At 39.1% G+C, this 16,989-nt stretch overlaps 2 protein-coding genes across 3 annotated transcripts; both read left to right on the top strand.

Annotated features, from left to right (window-relative positions):
* The first annotated feature begins 12 nt into the window (after positions 1–12).
* On the top strand, positions 13–6,092 carry LOC149739387 (interleukin-17D-like). 2 transcript variants are annotated; one of them, XM_089875842.1, is made up of 6 exons: positions 13–170; positions 2,426–2,538; positions 4,739–4,817; positions 5,039–5,154; positions 5,318–5,450; positions 5,702–6,092. In XM_089875842.1, exons 1-6 carry the CDS (start codon positions 159–161, stop codon positions 5,792–5,794), a joined length of 546 nt encoding a protein of 181 aa, XP_089731968.1. In that variant the 5' UTR covers positions 13–158; the 3' UTR covers positions 5,795–6,092. The 2 variants fall into 2 exon arrangements, with proteins under 2 accessions (XP_089731968.1, XP_089731969.1); XM_089875843.1 differs by lacking the exon at positions 13–170 and adding an exon at positions 1,046–2,063.
* Positions 6,093–6,631: 539 nt separating this feature from the next.
* On the top strand, positions 6,632–16,436 carry LOC149739388 (uncharacterized). Its single transcript, XM_089875795.1, has 11 exons — positions 6,632–6,790; positions 6,862–6,967; positions 12,922–13,115; positions 13,354–13,940; positions 14,193–14,370; positions 14,473–14,664; positions 14,763–14,876; positions 14,969–15,117; positions 15,240–15,386; positions 15,517–15,632; positions 15,683–16,436. The coding sequence occupies exons 1-11, from the start codon at positions 6,767–6,769 to the stop codon at positions 16,093–16,095; spliced, it is 2,220 nt and encodes a 739-aa protein (XP_089731921.1). The 5' UTR covers positions 6,632–6,766; the 3' UTR covers positions 16,096–16,436.
* Positions 16,437–16,989: the final 553 nt, after the last annotated feature.

Below are 16,989 nucleotides of genomic sequence, written 5' to 3' on the forward strand. Positions count from 1 at the left end.
CGATTGTTGACTTGTTTCGTAACAATGGGATCAATAATGGAACAGCTGATTCGTAACAAAGACACCGGTGTGGAATCATCCCGGGATAGATAGATGCATGTTGGATTGTGAGCTAATAAAGGATTTTTATAACTTTGTGACGTCATAATAGTACAACAATGCATACGACGGTAAGTAGCGAAACAAGTTTTTATTTTAGTGGGGTGTTTATAAATAGTTTTGCTGTTTTTGAATTTAAGTTTAAATTAACAACTTTGTAAACCGGTCCCACCACAGCGACGCCATTTTACCCGAAACCACCAACACGAAATGGTGTACCAGCTCAAACTTATCTCTAAATTTCACGTTGAATATTTTGGTACACCAGGGGTTGGAAAATTTAATTTATTTTCAAAAAACCTTTCTATATTTTTACGCAGTGGTTTTATATATTTGGCAACGTAGCCTCGCCCACGCAAACACATGGTTGTCCTTCATTTATAAAACGTGCGTCGTGAACATTATTATTAAAGCGTTATGTCTGCTCAGGCCCAGTTCATGATTTTGATACGATATAAATCCATATTTGTAGAAACTCAGCTAAAATTAGAACAACAAATATTTTTAGCGCATAATTTTTGCCACACCTATGAGAAAACACATCTTTATCTTTTGTTTGGGGGTGTTTAGTTGTCTTTACTTCAAATAGCTGCTAATTTGAATTTTTGTAGGCACTGTGACGTTAAAGTGTTGTCTATGACATAACAGACCTTTACAACAAAGGCAATTGTCTTGAAATTTCAAAAATAAACCAAAAACTTTCAGTTAATGGCACGTGGTCGTGAGAGTAGAACCATAGACATAGTTTTGCCTGCGGCAGTTTAAGTGTCAGCGGTTTAATAATCCAACATTTTGTTAACCGTGTGCAGCAGCTTTCTATTGAATACTTAAATCTATTTTTAAGCATTTTTGTTTTGTTAGTTCAACTGTAATGTTAAAGCAGCAACATAAACAAAATATTGTTTTGTAAACAATCTTTAACATTCCAGTTTGGAAACAAACAAACTATTTTAAGTTCCATCAAGTCACGTCTTGCTCGCTGTTCAAATGCATAAGTCGTCTTTATAAGGTGTGTCACTCTAATTATCTCTGTTTGTTTAAGTTAAACTATGGATATTTAGGGTTAGGTGTTGGGCGTGTTGAAGTTTATAAACAAAAACTTGGGTATTTTGGTGAAGATGCGGCAGATGCACAAGCAACTGTGACGTAACTATGCACTTTGTTTTGAACTATCCCAGATTTAGATTTATTATTGTTTACGTTTCATAAGCTAAGCAGCAAAAAAAATTTGTAAAAATAATTTTTTGTTTCAATTCTGGATATTTATATTTGCGTTCAAATCACGAAAAACATTTTCTCAATTCTTGATCTTTTAAGTGGTCGCGATCCTCAGAATCGGCATTGTGACGTAACAGATAATCACCGAAAACCGCTACAGCATCAATTACTGATTTCAATGTTCTTAAGATCGCGCGATTGTTACGTGACAATAACCAAATGAAGATGCGCTACGACCGCGGCTTTCGCGACTTGTGACGTATATGAATCACCATTGTTACGCGTGCTGCAAAAAAATTCCGATTTTTTTTATTTATATTCAAATTTTTGTGCCTCAAAAATGCAAAATTTCGGGCCCATGACAAACCCCATTGTGTAGCGTGTATGACGTAACAGTGGATGCATTTCCTTGCGGCGTAAAGTTGGATCTTTGCGACGCGATGGCGCGATGGTAGGTAACATATTCGATTGTCGTGGAACAGTTGTAGTATTGTTACGTCACAACAGACTAGTTACAGAATAAAGTAAAAGATGTGTACGCGGTAAAAGCGTCAGTCGCGCAACCGATTTGCATGAAACGAAACAAGATAAAATTTTCGAATTAGCAAGGTTATCTGTGACCTAATATAGATGGACAATGGACACGCCCAGAGGCTATTATGACGTAGTGAGGTGAAAATATTGAAGAAGTAAGATGTTGGTATATAAGGGGGGGATAGGGGGGGCCAAGTTGTATAATCATGGAGGTAAAGTTACATTGATTGTACAAGTTTGTTGTTAATATTGCGTCATAATGGAAGTATAGACATGCATTGTTAGAAACGCTAAGATGGCGATTGATAAATATTTGTTCTTATAGTAACTCGAGAACATGTTTTTACAATTTGTTATGTTATGACGTCACATAGAAAAAATATTTTTTTAATTTTAGAAATATCTTTTCGTATAATGATAATGTATGGCAGACGAAACGTTTGTAAAATAAAATGAACGATTTTACCGGAAGGAATATTTTTAATAAATATTTTTACCAGGCTTAGTAACAGACTGAGCCTGGCAACAACAGAGGCAGGAATATTTTTACATCTAATAGATTTAACTTTTACAGTCGATCACGAAACGAACCACCTTGTTTCTCGTCATCGCGATTTGTGTGAAGTATTCGCTGCATGCGCCGGTGAACCACGTGACTGCTCAAGTTACCCCGTATTTCCATGACAAGTAAGTTGGGGGGGGGGAGGTTGGGGTGGTGCATGCGGTGTAAAGAAGTCTTACACAGGTCGTCTTCATCATGGTATATAAGCAAACATATGTGTCGAATATACTGATGGAGACGACTTATATAAGATGTCCAAACTTGGGATTTTTGAATGAATTTTTATAACCGATTTAGCTGTTCATTTTTCTGGCAATTCAATTTTGTAAAACCCACGAAAAGTTGTCGCATACCGTGCGTGTTTATCATCGTGTGTATGGTGTGTAGTAATGTTAACTTATATAGACAACCAGTATAAAACGTTAGACGTCGTTGTTTTTAAAATTAATTTGACGCAACGACTATTTTGGAGTTAATAACCAGCTGGTAGTCGCAGCTTAGGCGACGCAACTATGTTAATTGTCGTTTGTTATAAAACTATCACGTCGGTACAGATGTCACGTTAATATGACGTCATAATCAACTAAACAGGCTCAACAATTGTTATGTAAAATAAAAGACGCAAGCGAACATGTGTTACGTCATAGACACGTTTATTTAAAACATTTCGTTCTAAACGTAAACAAAACAATTTAATAGTTTAAAAAATTAATAAAAAACAAATAAAAACTTACCGTTTAGGTTTTGCAACAATATCTTTGTAATCAAATAATATCCCGTGTGACGTAATAATGGTAAGAGTAATCCGCCATTTTGTTAACTCCATTGTTACATCACAACTATTTAAGAATCAAACCGCTGTATCGCAACCTCCTTTATACAACTTTGTTAAACATTAACTTTGTTAAGTAATAGTTGCATGTGTGACGTCACAACGATTAAATTGATTTGAATTATGGGCGGGAGTGATGACGTTGCAAATTATTTTCGAAAATTTGTTTTATTGTGTTGTAGTAGTGCGGGGTAAGGTGTCTCGCATAATATTGGGAGTTGAACCGGTAGAAACATTCAAGCTGTGCTGTTGGTGGGTTGGAGGGTTGGAGGGTACACGGGTGTCAACATGAGTGTTTAGTTGAGTGGTAACTAGTGTACGCATCATATGTAAGGTTACACACCCTCCATATATGTCCCATTACTAAAACTTTGGCTCAACCATTATGTGTTGAGAAATGAACCACATATTGGACAAACAGCGACGGTTGTTTCGTCTTTTATGATTTCTGTTCGCGAACAAAAATATCAAACAATAAATATTTGTTTTATTGTTTACGAACAAACGAATGTATGACGACATAATGAAAGCGCGCGAAACTTGTATGTAAATGAGGCCCCGGTGTTTCCCCTAAGTAAATAATGACCAGCTGTGACGTAACAAAGTCCATCCATCGCGGAAACGAAGCGTCAGCGATTCGTGAGTTCAATAAATCAATATGACGTCACATCACGTGACCCCGGCAAACAGAAACCCGCCTCTCGCACAAGGGAAAACACCTGTGACGTCGTTGTATATATATTCTGGAATCATTGTTAAAATATAACGACTTATTTTACGATTCTATAAAAGCGGATGTGCGGCTTCTTTATTACGTCACAAATGTAAATAAAGAATTCATGGAATTCATTGTTTGCAGTGTTTCCGGGTGTTTTATTTTACAAGTGATGCCGTGTGGAAATTAAAAATAATATAAAGATTGAAATGTTAACGTCATATTTATAACTTTTTACCCAAAGTGACCTTGTTTTGACCTTTGTCCTATCGTATGATCCAACGCATGACTGAACCCAACCAATTATATTATTGTTGGCAGTTTTTGCATAAAGATGATTCAAATCACGACTAGGGGACTTTAAACACTTCAAACTTTGCATAAATATAATAAACAAACAAGAAATATTCATCCGCGGAATCTTCAACCGCAAGGTTTCGAGCACGAAGCGATTTCCTCAACCATGTTTTGAATCAAACATTTTCAATAATCGACTTAATTTTTGCAGAAAATTCAAAAGTTGCCAATTATATTCTAATTAAACGTGATATGCTTACCGCTGCCACCACGCGGGTGGAATGCTTTATTATACCCACCACACAATTAAAGATAAAATAAAAACATTCGGTTAAAAACCGTGGCTGTTAAACCTTATAAGAAGCACCTTACAGTGGGTTGCAAGTATTTAATTAAAACAAAGTAGTATCTTATTGTAAGAAAACTGTGCGTATATGAATTATAGGAATAACCCCCCCCCCCTCCCCCTTTACCTTTACAGCATCGTCGCCCAAATCAACCGAACTCTACCCCTTCAATATTTCCACCACATCAAACAAGAGAAACCACCACGTGGTTGGGTACGTCATAATCATATAACAATGCTACATATAACTTCTTATGTTACGTCATAAAAATCTCGTGGGTTTAGCATCCTCGCATTTTGATTTTTTTCCTCAAGTAGTTTTTACCCGTAGCGTGTTTTAACGACCGTTGTTTTGCTGCTAATTTTCTTTGTTGTTTTTAATAGACTTCACTACCGCATTCGAAGACATAAACAACACGTTATGTTTGATTGCAGGCCCGCAGATGCGAGAAAGACACGCATGAATGCCCCGAGAACAATATAAGTTTGTTACGTGAGCTTGGGACTCATCCATCGGTTTCGAAGAGAAGTACTACACCATGGAAATATGTGTAAGCTGTGCGTAATGTTACAGTCGTTCGGGCACGAGGTGTATGAAACAGAACACTCGTGTTATAACGACTGTAGTTGCCTCACCGCACGAGGTTAAACAAGTTTCACTAATTCACTGACTTGGCCGTAAATGACGTCATTAACACCAATATTACGTCACAGACTGAACCAAGATACAAACCGCTACCCTGTGAATATATACGAAGCATGTTGTTTGTGTAGTAATTGTCTCACCGTGATGGATGGGAGGCATATACCGGATGTAAAGGCAGCTGAGATTAAAGTGCCGATTAAGGTAACGCGGATGGATATATCAATAACAGGATCTATTTACACAATATATATTAATGGGGGGATATGAACAATGTAACACGTATTATCCGAACACATTTACTTGTGTCTTTAACAATAACAACTTTCTTTTAGAGGATACAGTTAAATAATTTTGTAAATATTATTTGTTTACTACCAAGTGGGACGGTAAAAAGAATGAAAACTGTACCATTTTACCCCAACCCACCTTTTACTAACACAATGTATTCACAGGCGGCGTTTTGGAACGGTACAGGACCGGTGGTTCGATATATTCACATCGCTATTGGTTGCACTTGTGTGCGTAGACGGTCGTCCATGGGTTAACCACCCCCCACCCCCTGGTCCCCCATCATGATACATACGCACCCCAACCCCCATATGCGGGTCCCCCCCCTTTTTATTCCATTAATTGTACGTTAATGCGAAGCCTTGTTTAGCGACATTTTTGTCGCTTTGTCTCCATGAGATTTGGTTTTGGTGTTGCAAAAATTCATATCGTTACGTCATAATGTAAAGTGTTATTGGGTTCTTGTTACGTCATAGTATATATTGTTTGTAATATAGAGTCGATATCGTTGTTGTCAAAGTGTCCGGCACGAAAAAAATAAAACAAGGAAAAATATTTGTGTGTTTGTGGCGCTACCTGGTGGTTGGAACATAATGGAAAAGCTAACACTACGCGGTGTAAGTGAGCCAAGTAGCGACTCGTATATTACGTCACAATATCACTTTATATTATTATATCGAAAGATAAACAAGCAATTATGACGTCACTAGACGAACAAATTCTCAAAACACTTATAATTATGACGCCATAATGATGTTAATTAACGTAACAATGGTACATGACGTAGAAATGTTGCACACGGCACCAACGTAACATGAAGTTACGTTTGGAATCATTTGAAAGAAACGATCGTTGGGTGAGGGTGGGTGAGGGTGGGTGAGGGTGGGGCTACTACAAGGTAGTTCGAATAAATAGTACATTTGTTGGAACTTCAGGAAACTATTCATTAAACAAAGGAACGACCGTGTTGTTGCCGTGTGGATTAGTAGTTTGTAGTAAAACAGCCATCGCGTACAGTCGCGATACATTGGCAGCCAATCAGCGTGTTTCACGCCGAAGCGCTTCTCGCGTCGAAGTCGCGATTTGCAATTCAGTTGTTTCTTTCCATTGGTGTGGACACTAATGGACAATCAGCTAAAACAAACATCATTGTTATTTGTAGACAATGAGGATTTAGTTTGAAAACAAATTTGTTTATGACGTCACATTAGAGGATTGTTTCGGCGACAATGCGATTTATGATGATAAGCAAGGTAAGAATATCGTGTGAGGTCGCGTTGCATCTAATACATGGGACGTCATCTTATGCTTTGTGACGTCATAGAAACGGACAGAAACAGAAGAAAGGAGATCAATTATAGAACGCGAGACGATTTATATTCGAGAAAAAGCGAAAAGTGACGTCAGAATTGAAGAAACTTCGACAAAAGGTGGATTATGACGTAACGTTAATGAATATAATGATTAAAAATGTAAAGTTGGGAAAATTTACGAAAGTTAAAAATAGAAACCTCGAGATTGGTATTTAAGAAGTCACAACCGATTGTTACGTCACAGTTGATTTCTTATGAAGGCGCGATTCGACCGCGGCGTCGATTTAACGTTCGGCTAATTTGGTTGCGGGGTTGGTTGCTAGGGTGACCTGTTTGTTACGTCACAAACATTAATTGTGGGTCACGTGATGTAGGCTATATGTGACGTCACAAATATTTATTAAACCTCTGCATGTGACGTCATAAACAACAAACATCGAGATTGAGAATTAATTTGTTTGTGTTTTAACGGTTATGAAAAAGTTTATTGCCTCCCAATCTCCTTACAAAGCTAAAATGAAAAAGTTCCCTCGGTTTTAGGTATATACAAATATATGGATACTGACCTATCGAGCGTGTACAAGGTTCCACAACATGACAATCCCAAAACTTATTGTCCCAAACTTTGTTCGAACAAATCCATGGTTGGTACTGAACATATTGTGTGTAAAGTGGTGATTTGTAGTTAATGTTGGGTGTTGTAAATACCCCCACTATGAACATGGGGTAATATGGGGGTGTAGGGGGTTATTGGTGGGTGAAAACACAGGGTAATGTTGAGGTTGTGGCGGGAGGTGTTTGTTACAAGATATTGAAGTATTGTGACGTCACTTATTGCCCTGTTAGGGTGTTTGTAACATGACGTATGTATATTCACTGTGACGTAACAACAATAATGTAGTAGAATAAGCGACGCTGTCACGACAAACATGATAAAATAAGATGAATGGTTGTTTGTTACGTCATAATACCTACCGCGCAACAAGTATTGTTCGTGAGATCCCGGGTGTCACGCGTTGAGCAAACAGCATCAGTTAATAAGTTCCTCAACCTAATTAAAGAAATAATTTAATTAAACATCGTCTGTCTTAATTCATTATGACGTCGATGTTTGTTTACAGAAGGCATTGTTACGTCACTGTTGTTTATTTATCTTATAAATTTATGGGTAAGTCACGTGACACTATTATCCAATCACGAGGTTCTGATTAATTAACGCGGGAAATATGCAAATTGGGTAAAGCTGCTGCAATTGTGACGTCACAATAACAATTACAACGATTTAATTGATTGTTCAATTATGACATCATAAACAAGGTTAGTTGAGTTCAAGTTGTTTGTGACGTTGAGATAAACATTGTTACGTCATAAACATGAGTTGTTTGATAATAATTGCGTTGCTACGATTGTTTATTAAACAATGATCATTGTTCGTAGTGAAGCATATGGAGGGCGTATAAACCCTACTGTGACGTCACAACCAATGATATTCGTTTGTTACATCACACATCAGACTTTACTCTTAAACAATGTTTACTGGAATACTTGTTGACAATACTGATAGTGACGTGATAATGGAGTCGCGTAAGTCGCGATATTCGAGGAGCTGGAAAAGTTTGTTTAAAAATGTTTGAGTGGTTTGGTTAATTATCGATGGGTGGTTGTGACGTCACGGTTCGATTACGTAGTGTGTACGTCACATAACGCCGTTTTCAAATGTGAACCGTTCGTGACGTCACTAAACAATATGCGACGTTGCAATAAATTATTGTTGACGTAATAATCAACAAGAAATTAATAACAATTAGTTGAAACAATGAAGTTTATGAGCAAACAATGGGAAGATAAAGGATCATTTATCGTCATTAAGTATGACGTAACAAACGAAGATAAACGAACAACAATCACTTTGTTTTAAATTCTAGAATATAAATCGAACAAATTGATTATGACGTAATACTCACAACGGCGTTCCAGTATCGCGATATTCGATTGTTATGGATTGTTAAATCTCGAATGCCGTGGTACGCATTGTACTTCGTGTATGACGTAACAGTTTTATCGTATCACTTCCTATTGTGACGTCACATGCATGCATTGTTCATTAAAGTTAAGTGGATTGTGACGTAATAAAGTACTTTATTAAATTTAATATTCGGATAAAGTCACGTGGTCGTCGTGGGAATCGAGCGTTTGTTTGTGACGTAACGAGTTATTTGTACGTCATAATATGATAGATTGAAAATATAGGAGATTCTAACCATCGTACCCCACATTATTATATTGGTATAATTGCGAATAATGCTTCGTGTGACGTCACATACGTGTATTGTGTCGTCATAAACATGCAACGTAGTGATTGTGACGCCATAAACCTTCTGAGATCAACAATTGAATTGCCTCGAGGCAAAAACAACGATCGAAAAGTTTGACTTGTTCTGTAATAATGCTGAACAATGAACAAGGTTCGAGATTCATGTACAATGTATTGTTTACGTCATAGAAGGAAGGAAAAAGTTGTGTTACGTCATAATCCACGTATTTGTGTAGGTGGCAACGTCGAGAAGGGAAATTTCCAAAAATTATAAAAAACAAACAAAGCAGTTAGATTACTGTAATGTCATAATCGGTAGGTGAACAAAAGGAATTATGACGTAACAAAGGGAAGTTTCATTTCAGAATTTACATATTTCTAGTATGATGTCATAACGAAACTGTGACAACGATGTATTTTCGAATTCCAATCGCGGTTTCTCGATAACGATAGATATGTTAAATAATTAATGGATTGTAACGTTTGTTTGGAACTATTTGTAACATAGAACATTGTTACGTCACAAAGCATTAAGTATAGAATTGGGATTTATATTTGTGGTTGAGATCCGCGATGATCCTTGCGTGGGAGGGGGTTTATGGGGTTTTGTGGGGTTAGGGGGTTTGTGGGGGGTTAGCGCACCTGGCGCACTTGACCCACTACATTGTGACATCACAAATAACTGTGACGCAAACAATCGTTGAACTCGAATCTCGAATTTAATCAAAAAATCCAAAGTTTCTCGAAATTAAGTTGTGAATAGTTTGTTCGCTCAACTGTGAACTACAAATACTGTGGTTCGCCAACCCATTGTGTGATTGAAACGTCATAATGATGTTTATAGGTTTCGGGGATTTTGGTTTTGTAAACAATGCGTGGAAATATTTGAGTGACGCGATTTAAAGATGTTTCGAATGTTTATTGTTTATGACGTAATAAGGCGATAATTACGCGAGGGGGTTTTCAACAATGGGGTTGGGGTCATGTTGGGGGTCTGAGATTACCCCAACCCCCATTGTTGAAACTCTTATCCCGGAATTCTTGGCTTCCACGCATGACTGACCATGACAGGGAAGCTTCGTGGGGAACAATCTTGCGTTTGATGACGTCACAGAAGTCGCGCGCATAACGTCAAATAAACTACGTCCTAACGTAATTAACAATCTCCAAAAAAACCTTTATAGTAGAATTTATTAAAAAATGCAACTAACGGGTTGTGGGGGATTGTTAACTATTGTGACGTGTTGGGTAACCATTGTGACGTATGAGGTAACTTAATCGCGGTCTCGAAGCCTTAAGTGGTTGATTGTGACGAAACAATGAACGCTGTATCAACCTATTAGCGACCAGAGTTCGATTGTTTTCGCAGCAAATGGCTTTTTGTTGAAACACTGGGTCGCAAATTGGGGGGTTACTTACGATAATACACGATGTACTTTATGTTACTTAACGTTAGGTTTAAATATCATGAGTGTGATTGAATTAATGTTACTCATACACATATATATGTGTTGCATGTGTTTGTGGGTTTATTGGGGCGTGGGTTGAACTGCGTGTTTTACCGCCCGGTGGCGCTACCCTACCGCTCCAGCCCAACAGCGCCACATGTAGACACGTCTCGGTTACCATGGCAACCATCGATTGTGATAAAATATAAATGAACCACGCGACCACCCATGGGACCCACAAGTCTCCTGGGTCACGTGGTCGGTCGATATTTATCGAATAGAGGGATGGTTGTGACGTCACAAACTTAATTATGAGGTAATAGGAAGCGGGTCGCCGTATGTCGCGCGACAATCTTTGTGCAGCGGTTGTGACGTCATATGCTGCAATAATGGTCGCGATAAGATTAGGAATGTTGATGTGAGAGAGAGGGGGAAAGAAGGGGAACGAGAGAAGCAGTGAAGCGTGTCGAACCCATCTCATAGGTTCGTGGGTCTAACTTGGTGAGAAGTTGGTTTGGAAGTTTAAAACAAAAGTGATGCTTGCTTTAACATCGGTTCGTATGTGTGACAGATGATATAAAACAGACCAGGTTTCAATCGGTGTGAGAATGTAGGTCGTTAATTTATAATATCAACGAGAACTATGGAGTTGGCGCTGTTTAAATAAGGAAGTATTAGTATGTTTATTGTTACGTAACTTTGATCATTGTTACCTCATGTTTGATCTATTGTTAAATCATTGTGTGTTTTGTCGATAATTAAATCCGAACAAATAGTGTTTTGAGCGTGGGAATTACAAATTTCAGTTCAGCAGTTTAATTAGCGAGGTTAATGCGGTCCGGATTCATTATTATATAAAGATAAAGATATTATTATATAAAGATATGCTTGTTATGCTTGTAGCTTGAAAGTTGGTTGGGATAAAGTTGAAGAAAGAGTTTGGTTCAAATGTTGAAACTTCAGTTGTTTCGGAAATAACTTCGTTTCATGTTTGGTGTTGATATCGTTGGTCATGGTGGATGGGTTCGGCCCCCACACCCATGCTTCATGGGGGGGGGTTGATTAGGGGGTGATTGGGGTGAATTTGGATCATAATATTAGTTGTGTTTTAGCGTTTATGTTAATAATATTATTTACACTTAACATGGGGTATTGTAGGGGTCGTATATTGGGGGTAAAGTGGGTGTATATGGGTATGCGGGGGTGATTGTTCGTTCCTGGCACTGGTTGGCGATCGGTTAATTATTGAGATCATCATCAGAAACATCGGGCAATAAAACGTTCAAATAATGAAATATAACCCGCACAGTAAACATGACTTTATTATTCAATATTCATTGTATATTAGGAATATTAAACTAATTAATTAGTTTAAATATTATTTCTGTGAACTCATTGTGACCTCTGTCATACGTCATAAACGTTGCGCTTGTTGTAAACAATCGTTATTGTTGTCAAGTGGCAGTTCGTGTACCGCATCTAACTTTGGGAATATTTGGGTTTATTTTTTAACGTAAGACGTTGGAATTTGTTGCAACTTTCAATGCCCCATATATTTGTATGAGGGGAGCCGTTTTTGGATTCTTATGATTCCTTTTAGGGGTTCGGCTAACGTGTTCCGGAAAGGGCTGGGTGTTCTTGGCCCCGAAAATCGAAATATTTGTTTCGTCATAATCATGTATGTTCACTCCAATGCAATATTACGTGTGTGTGACGTAACATAGGTAGTTTTATGAATCACAGTTAACATTGGCTTCGAGTAATCGCCATTGTTTACACGTCACGCGTATCATTGTGACGTAAACAGATGTAAGTTCCATTAATTTGATGTAGAACGCGCCCATCGCGATTCCAATTGTTGTTATAACACACGTCATAATCGACTGCGCTTAAATGGCGACCATTGTATTATTGGAATGTTTGTGACGTCACAACGCAAAAAGTTTTGTTTCAGTTTTTGAATTTTTGTTTTATCTGGAATATTTAACAATCGTCCTGTGCGACGTCACATAGAGGACGCGTCGATTTTATTGCGGACGTCACTTCCCGGTTAATAAGGTTGGATTATAACGAAATAGAAAGCGTCGCGGTGTTTAGAACGTCTCGCGTCGTCGAACGCGGTGTGAGAAGTACGTCTGTGACGTGTGTGGGGGTTTGTGATGTCATAGTGCCAGGGTTGGAAGGTGGGAGCCTGTGATTGGATAGATTGATCACATGGTCAATATATTATTTGAGGTCAAACGTCAGGAGAGGTTTTATTACGTCATAATATATTAATTGTTTGTTAATATGACGTCACATTCTCGTAGACCCTGATGCATATCGTCCAAACTTTAACTTAAAAGAAGCTTTCAAACTAAAACCCCCTGCTCTGACGTCACCAACTGATGACGTCATCGCAGCGTTAAAAGTGGCGATGGATATAAATGGAGAGTTGTCATTGGTTGAAATACACAAGTCAATAGAAACCTCATTGAACGGGCTGAAGCAGCAACATGCAGAGGTAACGTTAATATGAGGTTGATCTTACCAACATGGGCCGAAACACAAGTCCGTTGTATTCAACTACTCGTTGGAGTCGACTTTTGTTGCTTAGTTTTATTTCATGTCGAGAATTGCCCAACTACATAGTTAAGTTAGTGACCACGTGTTTAAATTAACATTTCAACTCTTCATTATAAAGAGAATGGTCGAACTTATGTATCCTCGCGTGGCAACACGTTCATCTGTTTCATTGTTAGGTACAAGAAGCCGTCTGTGACGTCACACTACTCAAGCGAATCGTCGATGGTGTTCTCAAGCCCGTCAGCGACATCGTGCGGCAACCACGGATCGATGGCGTAGAGTCGCTACGATTATTACGTCATAATCATAAACAAGTGGTTCGAAAATCTCTACTCGGGGGAATCACCGATCGGTTGGATGACGTCACTCTAGGGGAATCCCCTGTACCCTCTGTGACATCACAAGCCGATAACAATCGACCAGCACGAACACGATCTTGCATATTACCCCCTGTAGCGAAACCCCCCACCCCAACCCGAAGATTCCGCGCCCCCGCCACGTCAGGGGTAAGGTACCCCCCTATCATGAACGCGTCGCTAACCAGGAACCCACAGAAAGGGAGAATCCCTTCACCCCCTAAGTTACCCTCCCCACAACAAAGGAACAATCTCACCAACAATGGACACGCTGAATTACACGACGAACTACGTCATTACATTGATGACGTAGACACACATACGTGTACAATGCAATCGTTGTTTACGTCATACACGCAGAGAGTGTTGGTTCCATTGCAAACGTTTTGTAAACAACATCGAACAAGGTGGGTCGTGGTGAAAGTTTAGATATTTTAAACATGTTTTATTTAACTATATTGAATTAAATGTACATGTTGTTGCTTGGTGTGTTATAAATGGTAATAGATCTTGTGACAATTGTTTGTTTTGTGATCTTGAATGTTTCGTCTGTCATACGTCGAGACATTATCAAGTGAAAGACAAACAATTACCATAAGTACATTTTCACACGTATTCAAGTATTTGTCCACCATAAACTAACCACCCACCATAAGCAGCAAATGCCGATCAAAAGATCCCAAGGAACAAACAACCAACGAAGCGACAATCAACGACCAACTCCATCGGTGCGAGTTCGAAATTGTTCAAACAATGAACAACATCAGGTTGCTTTTGTGGCCACCGCTAGACGGCGTACCAGTGCACACGTTCGCCGACCATGGATATTCGAAACAGGTTAGCATTAAACTCGTATCTTAACAAGGATGTTGTTTTTGACGTAATAATGTTAATCACACTGCTTTTTACGTCACAACACAATAACAATGAAATCCACAGATCGCGAACGAACTCGATTGTGAAAGATTCCCCGTAGTGCGCCTCCTACCGGATGTTTTACAGAAGTTCACCGAGGTACTCACACGCGCCACCACGTGGCTGAAGAAAGACATGGTGTACACGCAGAACGCGAAAGCCGCTTTGCATCGAGCGCATCGGAGGTATCTTAAGACGGAACGAGATTGGCAAGAGGTAATGGTTACGTCATCACTAATTAACTTCGTCTCCAAAATGTCGGCCCCTATGCTACACCATTGTACGCGAGGATACATAAATTGCATAACTTCCAGGCTCGAAGCCAACATCGAAAACTATTGGCTGACTGGGATCACGTGAGTGCCGAGGTCCAATCAAACACCGCCCGCTTGGAGACACTAGAGCATGACATAGAAATGTTAAAAGACGTAAGTTTCACGGTTGTTATAATTTGCCTGCTTTTGATATTGATCGCGTTACGTGTCGTAGTTGCGTCATAATTATGAATGTGACGTCACAGGACCTTGAGAAGTCACATGACCAGCGTCGAACTTTGGAGACGAAGCTTCGAACGAACGATGACGACCTTGAACACTTGAGGGCGCGACATCGAGCGTTTCGACGTCGAATAATCGCGCTTACATCGAAAATAGAAGCACGTGAGCGGAAGTAAGTGATAATGGCGTGTGGTGAATATAAATAAAGCTTTTTACATCAAACCAAATATAACATGGTTTTAATACAACCTTGATATTCTGATTAGAAATAACTAAAACGTTAATTATCAAAAGTTACGCCTTCATGGAGTCACGTGTTCGTTCCAAACGAGCTGACCAGGAAGCGATCCAGGAGAAACTGAGAATTAGCGAAGAGTTTACGAATTCACGGCAACTGATGATGCAGCAGTTGTTTAACAGCAGAGCTGCTTGGAGCAGGAGGTGGGCGGGTTGGGTAGCGAATATTAAATTGAAAAAAAGAATGGAATTAATAACAAAACGACGGTTGTTGTAATGCGTTACTGCGACGTCATACATTCTGACGTCACACATTATAACAATACCCATCCAGATATCAAGAGAAGACGGACGCTGAGGTTCTAAAGACTCGGTTCCAGATGGTGAAACTTCGAATCCCACTCCCGGCAGTTCGGGAGAAAACTTTCATTTTGAAATCGAGGATGGAAAGTAAGTCACGTGAGTCACGTGGGTGCTGTGTTTAACTGTGATTGGTTTAGATTTGCAAGAAGCTCTCTCATTGGTCGACGCGAGACTCAGTGAGGATAAGATTCATTGGTCGGCTCTCTGCTGCCATCTAACGTGGCCCGATCACTTTCTTCTAACATTACCCAACATGGCGTCACAACTACCCAATATGACGTCACAATGCGAGCTGAGCGACAGTGACGATTCGTCATCATCTACGTCATCAACGTCAGCGGGAAAACCCCAGATATGGAAACCATTCACCCGTATCGTTGACCACGTGACCTCCCGTTACCCTAACAACGAAGGAAAACAACGGTCGTTCATGTTGAGGTTGTGGGTTGCGCAGAACGGCCAACGCGCAACTATTGAGAAACTACTACATGGACTTCGGGCATCAAGAAATCATGACGTAGCTGCTTACGTAGAACGATGCGTGCGGTGACGTCATATTGACGTCACTCGGGGTTTATTGAGCCATAACCAGTTTCATTATGACGTACTATAGTCTTCCATATACTGTGTGAAGGTGTTTGTGACGTCATTTATTACGTCATCATTCATATTTTTGAAACGATGGTTGCGAACAATGCTGCTTGTTACGTCACAATACTGCCCTATTACGCAATATCCTCTATATTTTCAATCATGATTAACAAACGAAGTCAACTTGACTTAAATAACTTAGTTGTAGTTTAATTGACAACTTTCTAAATATGGAAATGTTTCAAACCAAGTGTTACGTCATTGATCGCTTTGTGTTCGTAATAAACAAACTATTATGCACACGGCACTAATTTATAGTTGGGTAATAGTGTGTCTATGTTACCTGTCTATTACCCCCACCTAGTGGCAATTCATCCCCGCTTTTCGTTGATTGCTTCGCGGATAAAACGCCGCCTTTGCTACGCGCGCCAGTCACACCACGCTGCAGTTTGGATGAAGCGCCAGCAGATTGGGATTATGTGCGTTCCTACTACAAGGCTTGAGTTAAGTATTTGATTACTTGCATTGCTATTATATTACTAACCATTATATGCACCACTGCTAACTATATATAGTAACTATATTTATATCATATATTATACTAACATAGTAATGTGCCTTGTGTTTAACTATTATTATTATTAACATTATCTTTCATTCTAGATGCTCTTTATTACGTCACTCAAATCATGACGTCACTTTGCGCTCGCTACGTAACCTTTATTTACGTCACAATACCGATGCGTTGCGTTATTTTCTTTCTTCGCGATACACGCGTCTATGCTCGATTAATACGACTAGTTACGTAACACACATGTTTGTGACGTCACAATGCGGTTTGTTCCACGCGTGC

The sequence above is a fragment of the Ciona robusta genome, chromosome 3 (genome assembly GCF_009617815.1).
Source record: "Ciona robusta chromosome 3, ASM961781v2".
NCBI classification, from domain to species: domain Eukaryota; kingdom Metazoa; phylum Chordata; class Ascidiacea; order Phlebobranchia; family Cionidae; genus Ciona; species Ciona robusta.